This window comes from Trichinella spiralis, assembly GCF_000181795.1.
Source record: "Trichinella spiralis strain ISS 195 chromosome Unknown Scfld6, whole genome shotgun sequence".
Taxonomy (NCBI): Eukaryota; Metazoa; Nematoda; class Enoplea; order Trichinellida; family Trichinellidae; genus Trichinella; species Trichinella spiralis.
Window position 1 is genome coordinate 2,968,915 of NW_003526945.1, and position 8,450 is coordinate 2,977,364.

The window sequence follows — 8,450 nt, forward strand, 5'->3', positions numbered from 1 at the left end:
AATTTCGTTCATGGAGGGTTTGCATTTCAGGAGGCCAAGAACGCACTAATGCACAGCTTTGCCATCAGCTGGTTAGACATCTTCCAACGCCTTTGGGCACAGTGTCGCACCAATTGTTGTTTTCGTTGTTGGAGCGCTATGGGCTGGACCCGACTTTTACCAGTTTTATCCAGAATTTGTATAAAGACGCGACCATTGTAGTCAAAGGCGCCAATGGAACCCACGTTACCGCGCGCTGGTCAGTCGGAGTACGCCAAGGTGACCCTTGCAGTGGTATCTTGTTTTGTTTGTTTGTTGAGCCACTCTTGCGGTCAGTCTTACCATCTTTACCGTGTGAGGCGGAAACGACTGCGGTTAACGTGTTAGGACAGCCGGTCACAGCGCTGGCTTACGCTGATGACATCGCGCTGTTCGCCCCATCCATCGGGGTTATGCAACAACAGCTGTGCAAAATCCAGGGCATGGCCAGCGCCATGGGCTTTCGGTTCAACCCGAAGAAGTGCGCGTCCCTGTACTTGAATCGTGCAGTAGTGAATGCCGCAACATTCACGATAAGCGGGGAGGAAATACCTGCTCTCGTACACGGGGACACTTTTCGCTATCTTGGAGTAGCCGCTGGGCTGGGTAAACCCCAGACTCCTTTCTCATTACTGCGTGAGAACCTCCGAGAAGCGGAACTTATATTCCGGTCAAAGCTGGCTCCGTGGCAGAAGATGGATGCGTACCGGACTTACGTACTGCCACGTTTGACATTTCAGCTTATGATTGCTAAATTTAACAACATCAAGCAATCGGCCGGGCAGTATGACCGCGCAATATTGAGGCTCGTGAAGCGTTGCTTCCAGCTTCCGGTGGAGACGTCCACCGACTTCATCAGAGCCCCCAGACAGTGTGGTGGTCTGGGCGTGCCATCATTGCGTGAGTTGTACGCAACCGCAAAGGTTTCGCGGGCACTCAAGATGCTCTGGTCTCCCTGTCGGGTAGTCTCGAGCCTGGCAGCCAGTCAGCTTCAGCGAGTTGCGTCCGCGTACTTTGCGAAGAGGTTGAGAGATGTTGAGGCGGCTGACCTCTCTACCTTCATGAACGCCGCGCGATCTACGCCGCTAGATCGGTCAGGGTATCCGACTTGCTTGTGGATGGACGCACGCAAGCAGATGTCGTACCTGACAAAGGTAGCCGGCGTTGACTGTTACTTCCTCGTTGGCGAGGCTGGGACCTCTTTCTTCATCCGGAATGGCCTCGGTCAGACGGTCTCAGTTCTAAGCCCCTTGAGGAAGAACAAAGTTATGAGCGTTTTAGGGGGGGCGATCCAAACTCGCCATCTGGACGCCTGGCTCCAATGCAAGCGCCAAGGTAAGACTGCGAGCTGCATTGTGCTCGACCGGTCATCCTCCCGTTTTATAACGACCGGACGGTACACCAGCTTTGCAGCTATGCGCTTTGCGTTGCCCGCTCGCCTGGATTTGTTACCTTGCCGGGCGAGATCCTCTATGCGTTCGTACCAGAACTGTCGGCGGTGCGGTTACGACCGAGAGACCCTGCCGCACATCCTTCAGCACTGTCGGCAGTTCAGCGCCCCCGCTTACCAGGCCCGGCATGACGCAGTTCAGGGACGCCTGGAAACGGTCATGCGTAGGCGGTTCCCCAACCTCCGCGTAAACCGGGCTCTACCGGAGATTGGGTCGAACAAGCGGCCTGATCTAGTGGTCGTTGACGAGGAAAAGCGGTTAGTGATTCTGCTTGATATCGCAATCGTGTTTGAAAACACTGCCGCTGCCTTCGTCGATGCCCGGACCAGGAAGTGGGCGCACTATGAAAAGGAGATCCTCGCCTACCGGCTACGAGGATACTCCGTGACGTACGACGCCATCGTCGTCGGTGCTCTGGGGACGTGGGACCCGAAGAACGATGCCATCCTGAAAAGGATCGGTGTCGTCTCCCAAAGGTACCTACGGCTCATGAAGGTTCTCGTGGTGTCCGAGATGTTGGAACATTCTTCACGGATCTACAGAAAACACCTCGGCCTGCGAGACCTTCTCCCGGACACCGGCACGAAACGGCGACCGGTTGGCACGACGGAGACAGACCCACCCGGTGGTGATCTCCGTCAGAAGAAGCGCAATACCATCAGCGCTAGGGCATCAGGTGGGAAATGCCTGGAACGGCGGTTCACGTCACCCGTCGGGACGCCCTCGCAGCGTGGTGAGCTGCAGTGCCAACCGTGCCCTGGCCCTAGAAGACCCGCCCTCGCTGGAATAGCGCCCAACCCGCCTAGTCTCCAGCCCAGAAAACCACCCCCGCGGCAACACCAGAAGCCGGTTACGAAGTCTACAGCGCATTGATCCGTCCCGAACCAACGGAACCACATTGCCGCATGACTTCGATTTCGCTTTTGCTCTTTTTGTATTTAATTTTGCTATTAACAATTCAGTTTGTTAACTGTTTTGTATTCATTTGAAGATCCAAATAAAACTCTGTTCTTATCAGCTTAATTTCTGGTATGAATCCCAAGCGGATTCGTTACGAAATTTGCATAAGTTTTTGAAAAAATAGGCATTTGGTCGAGTGCTCGCACCACCATTTGTCGCGGGTCGTCCTGATATTGCACTACATTCAGGAACGGCCTATTCCCTTCGGGGAATTGTGTTTTAGGAATTGGAATCGGTTTGGTTACGATCGGTCGAGTGGTTCGTGAGATCGAGTGACAGCCGGGTGGCAGCGACAATGTGTAGTGCAAAGACACCAGCCTTGAAGTCGGGTCGCCGTCGCGGAAAAGAGGTCAACTATGAAGGCCAAATTGTACGGGTAGAAAGACGGCGTGGATCTCGCAGTAGTACGAGCGCAACGGACCTTGGTACGAGGATGGTTACGCGTGGGCGAAAGAAGCTGATGGAGGCGTCGGTTCGTGAAGCGGGTCACCACGGAGGTGAATCGGCGAGTACTGTGGACGTCGACGTGGTGGAATCGAAGAAAATTACGGGTAAAACGGCGCGCCGTAATAGAAGAGCGCCAAGCGGTGATGGAAAAAGACGAGAGAGCTGTGGTGCGGAATGTGGCCAAGCCGTATGCGGTAACGCTGTTGCGGACCGTAGTGAGGCCAGTTCGCCCCGCACTCCCAACGTTAGTAAATCTGGTCGTGACAAGTGTGGTCAACCCAGATCTGGTCGTGACAACGCTAAAGCCTCCACACCATCACCACCGAAAAGAAAACCGACCACTTCGAGTAGCCCACGTACGCCATGCCTCTCCAAGCGCGGAGCGAGATCCAAAATTCCGTCCACGCCAGATACACCATCGACTTCTGGCGGTTCAGGTAAGCAACGTGTTTTGGTGTCGCCGTTGCTTAGGACGGAAAAATTGCCCGACCTCGAAGTTCTACAAAGAACCGAGGAACAGGTGACTGTACGGGCAACTTTCCCAATCGCCCAGGCGGTGGTCTGCCCACTGGGATGCGAGAAACCGTACACGGCCGTGAGACCAGACGGTCAATTTGCGCACCAAACGCTGACTCGTCATTTCATGCGAGTCCACAATTGTCACAGCGTCCAGTGGCATTACCGGTGTCGCAATTGTAATACGGATTTCTTGCCGGCAGATCACCGGTATCCCCTCCGAGTTGTGAACACCCACGTTCGCAGCTGTGTTAGCCGGTGGGAGATAACCCGGAAGTTGGGAGAGAGCGAAGATTTGCATGGAGTTCGTTGCGATCTTTGCGATTACGTAGGCGTGTCGAAAAGAGCCGTCGGATTGCATCGCCGCCGGCACGCCAACGAGAACATTATGCAAAATACGGGTACGGCCGCTCAAATCGAGGCCTTGAGCAAACAAGTCGGCGAAATACGTGTAGCAGGCGACTATAGTCAGTTTAAGTTTGGTAAACGGGTTCGGCAATACGTGGCACCAACGCAGAGGCGAGACGGGTTGGACGAAGAGGAGGTTCATGAAGCCGAAGAAGAGGAGGTGCCAGCCGAATCACGTACCATCCTAGGTGAACCCAGCACCGCAACTGCTATAGGAGCTGAGGAGATCTCTGCAACGGGTCCAGTTCGAGCAGACACAGCTGCTCAGCAGATGATCTGCCGGATCGGGCAATGGTGTGTCTGGCCGCAGGACTACCATTCGATCCCGGCACCTCAGTGCTGGACGGACACGTTGATGGACCTCATGATTGAACAAATCGTTCTGCAGCGCTATCCCGATGGTGCGGGTGTGAGCGTGATGAGCTGCTCAGCAGTAAGCGCAGCCATACACCACGAGATATCTGCAGAGTTTGCCGCTCAGGTCATGTCTTCACATGATGCCAGTTTGTATTGCATCATTCCTGTGAATGTACGTAATCATTGGCAGATGATTGTGCTGGATGTGGCTGAACGAGTAGTCCATTACTACTGTTCTCTCCGCGAGCATAACACTGTTGTTTTATCGTCTCTGTTATCGCTAGTGGAGCTGAGTGGTAAGCACACTGGCTGCACCTCGTGGAAGATCGAGACTCACGATGGCGCGCCGGTGCAAACGAATGCGTTCGATTGTGGTCCGTTTTCGTGCTTGTTTTTGAAGCACCTGCTGCACGGCATCGACATGAATTTCGGTGATCGGGAGTCGGCGGCTTTGCGCACCGACCTGAAGTTTATGATCGATGCGGTATCCACTCCCGTCGTTCCGGCGACGGATAAGCTAAAGAAAAAACCTGACGGCTCAGCGACTCAGTTGACCCAGTTCCAGCAGAAGTTCCTGAGCGCTTCTGACAACTGGCAATCTCCTGATGTCGACTTGCAAGCGGTGTATGACGAAGTGGTGGAGAGTATTGTGTCCGGACACAATGAACCGAGCTCTCGTAACACCAGCCGTTTGCAAAAGAAAAGTCCGGGTAAAGGAGGTAAAGGACAGGTTCGCCGACGCAGTGCGGTAACGCGTGACCCGGCATGGTTGAAATCTGCGTCAGCGGTTCAAAAGGCGTTCAATTCGGCACCGGCCCGTACTGTGAATGCAATCCTCCGGCGTCCGAATGCCTGTCCTTCGTTTACAGCCACGCAAGTGGCAGATCATTATTTCAATCTCAGACCGGCGGTTACCTCGCTTGCACCCGAGGTTATTGACATCTTACCTCCGCCCGCCACTGACCACTCGATGCTTGTTGCGGAGTTGAGTGAGTCGGAGGTCTGGGAAAAGATGCAGAAAGCACCCAACTCTGCGCCTGGTGCGGACAGGATCACCATTCGTATGGTGCGGATGGCAGATCCAGGTGCGATGATTCTCACCAGGTTCTACCGTGCCTGTCTACTAAGAAAATGGGTGCCCCTGCAATGGAAGCAATCCGTGTGCAAGCTCCTTTATAAGGACGGGGATAAGGAGCGCCTCGCCAACTGGCGGCCTATCGCCCTGGAGCCCGTGTTACAGCGGGTGCTCAGTGCGGTAGTCGCCAGCAGAGTGACGAACTGGGCGAGGGCAAACGGGTTGATTTCCTTGGAAGCCCAGAAAGGCTTCCAGCCAGCTGATGGTACCTCCGAGCACAATTTCGTCATGGAGGTTGCAATTCAAGAGGCAAGACGCACTAATGCACAGCTTGCCATCAGCTGGTTAGACATCTCCAACGCCTTTGGCACAGTGTCGCACCAATTGTTGTTTTCGTTGTTGGAGCGCTATGGGCTGGACCCGACTTTTACCAGTTTTATCCAGAATTTGTATAAAGACGCGACCATTGTAGTCAAAGGCGCCAATGGAACCCACGTTACCGCGCGCTGGTCAGTCGGAGTACGCCAAGGTGACCCTTGCAGTGGTATCTTGTTTTGTTTGTTTGTTGAGCCACTCTTGCGGTCAGTCTTACCATCTTTACCGTGTGAGGCGGAAACGACTGCGGTTAACGTGTTAGGACAGCCGGTCACAGCGCTGGCTTACGCTGATGACATCGCGCTGTTCGCCCCATCCATCGGGGTTATGCAACAACAGCTGTGCAAAATCCAGGGCATGGCCAGCGCCATGGGCTTTCGGTTCAACCCGAAGAAGTGCGCGTCCCTGTACTTGAATCGTGCAGTAGTGAATGCCGCAACATTCACGATAAGCGGGGAGGAAATACCTGCTCTCGTACACGGGGACACTTTTCGCTATCTTGGAGTAGCCGCTGGGCTGGGTAAACCCCAGACTCCTTTCTCATTACTGCGTGAGAACCTCCGAGAAGCGGAACTTATATTCCGGTCAAAGCTGGCTCCGTGGCAGAAGATGGATGCGTACCGGACTTACGTACTGCCACGTTTGACATTTCAGCTTATGATTGCTAAATTTAACAACATCAAGCAATCGGCCGGGCAGTATGACCGCGCAATATTGAGGCTCGTGAAGCGTTGCTTCCAGCTTCCGGTGGAGACGTCCACCGACTTCATCAGAGCCCCCAGACAGTGTGGTGGTCTGGGCGTGCCATCATTGCGTGAGTTGTACGCAACCGCAAAGGTTTCGCGGGCACTCAAGATGCTCTGGTCTCCCTGTCGGGTAGTCTCGAGCCTGGCAGCCAGTCAGCTTCAGCGAGTTGCGTCCGCGTACTTTGCGAAGAGGTTGAGAGATGTTGAGGCGGCTGACCTCTCTACCTTCATGAACGCCGCGCGATCTACGCCGCTAGATCGGTCAGGGTATCCGACTTGCTTGTGGATGGACGCACGCAAGCAGATGTCGTACCTGACAAAGGTAGCCGGCGTTGACTGTTACTTCCTCGTTGGCGAGGCTGGGACCTCTTTCTTCATCCGGAATGGCCTCGGTCAGACGGTCTCAGTTCTAAGCCCCTTGAGGAAGAACAAAGTTATGAGCGTTTTAGGGGGGGCGATCCAAACTCGCCATCTGGACGCCTGGCTCCAATGCAAGCGCCAAGGTAAGACTGCGAGCTGCATTGTGCTCGACCGGTCATCCTCCCGTTTTATAACGACCGGACGGTACACCAGCTTTGCAGCTATGCGCTTTGCGTTGCCCGCTCGCCTGGATTTGTTACCTTGCCGGGCGAGATCCTCTATGCGTTCGTACCAGAACTGTCGGCGGTGCGGTTACGACCGAGAGACCCTGCCGCACATCCTTCAGCACTGTCGGCAGTTCAGCGCCCCCGCTTACCAGGCCCGGCATGACGCAGTTCAGGGACGCCTGGAAACGGTCATGCGTAGGCGGTTCCCCAACCTCCGCGTAAACCGGGCTCTACCGGAGATTGGGTCGAACAAGCGGCCTGATCTAGTGGTCGTTGACGAGGAAAAGCGGTTAGTGATTCTGCTTGATATCGCAATCGTGTTTGAAAACACTGCCGCTGCCTTCGTCGATGCCCGGACCAGGAAGTGGGCGCACTATGAAAAGGAGATCCTCGCCTACCGGCTACGAGGATACTCCGTGACGTACGACGCCATCGTCGTCGGTGCTCTGGGGACGTGGGACCCGAAGAACGATGCCATCCTGAAAAGGATCGGTGTCGTCTCCCAAAGGTACCTACGGCTCATGAAGGTTCTCGTGGTGTCCGAGATGTTGGAACATTCTTCACGGATCTACAGAAAACACCTCGGCCTGCGAGACCTTCTCCCGGACACCGGCACGAAACGGCGACCGGTTGGCACGACGGAGACAGACCCACCCGGTGGTGATCTCCGTCAGAAGAAGCGCAATACCATCAGCGCTAGGGCATCAGGTGGGAAATGCCTGGAACGGCGGTTCACGTCACCCGTCGGGACGCCCTCGCAGCGTGGTGAGCTGCAGTGCCAACCGTGCCCTGGCCCTAGAAGACCCGCCCTCGCTGGAATAGCGCCCAACCCGCCTAGTCTCCAGCCCAGAAAACCACCCCCGCGGCAACACCAGAAGCCGGTTACGAAGTCTACAGCGCATTGATCCGTCCCGAACCAACGGAACCACATTGCCGCATGACTTCGATTTCGCTTTTGCTCTTTTTGTATTTAATTTTGCTATTAACAATTCAGTTTGTTAACTGTTTTGTATTCATTTGAAGATCCAAATAAAACTCTGTTCTTATCAGCTTAATTTCTGGTATGAATCCCAAGCGGATTCGTTACGAAATTTGCATAAGTTTTTGAAAAAATAGGCATTTGGTCGAGTGCTCGCACCACCATTTGTCGCGGGTCGTCCTGATATTGCACTACATTCAGGAACGGCCTATTCCCTTCGGGGAATTGTGTTTTAGGAATTGGAATCGGTTTGGTTACGATCGGTCGAGTGGTTCGTGAGATCGAGTGACAGCCGGGTGGCAGCGACAATGTGTAGTGCAAAGACACCAGCCTTGAAGTCGGGTCGCCGTCGCGGAAAAGAGGTCAACTATGAAGGCCAAATTGTACGGGTAGAAAGACGGCGTGGATCTCGCAGTAGTACGAGCGCAACGGACCTTGGTACGAGGATGGGTTACGCGTGGGCGAAAAAGCTGATGGAAGCGTCGTTCGTGAAAGGGGTCACCACGAGTGAAGCGATTATAGAGTATAGAA

General features: G+C 54.5%; 2 protein-coding genes and 2 non-coding genes across 4 annotated transcripts; all 4 read left to right on the forward strand.

Moving 5' to 3' along the window:
- Positions 1-30: 30 nt before the first annotated feature.
- Tsp_10739d (reverse transcriptase (RNA-dependent DNA polymerase) subfamily) lies at positions 31-2,342 on the forward strand (the record flags this gene model as incomplete). Its single annotated transcript, XM_003373702.1, has 1 exon — positions 31-2,342. A coding segment is annotated over one exon (2,312 nt), but the record flags the coding sequence as incomplete, so codon positions are not given.
- Positions 2,343-2,437: 95 nt separating this feature from the next.
- On the forward strand, positions 2,438-2,633 carry Tsp_10738. The gene has a single exon. It is a non-coding gene; the product is annotated as a U2 spliceosomal RNA (small nuclear RNA).
- A 91-nt stretch (positions 2,634-2,724) lies between these two features.
- Tsp_10736 (putative Ulp1 protease family, C- catalytic domain protein) lies at positions 2,725-6,856 on the forward strand (the record flags this gene model as incomplete). The annotated part of the gene is made up of 1 exon (XM_003373703.1): positions 2,725-6,856. A coding segment is annotated over exon 1 (4,132 nt), but the record flags the coding sequence as incomplete, so codon positions are not given.
- A 1,084-nt stretch (positions 6,857-7,940) lies between these two features.
- Positions 7,941-8,136, forward strand: Tsp_10737. The gene has a single exon. It is a non-coding gene; the product is annotated as a U2 spliceosomal RNA (small nuclear RNA).
- Positions 8,137-8,450: the final 314 nt, after the last annotated feature.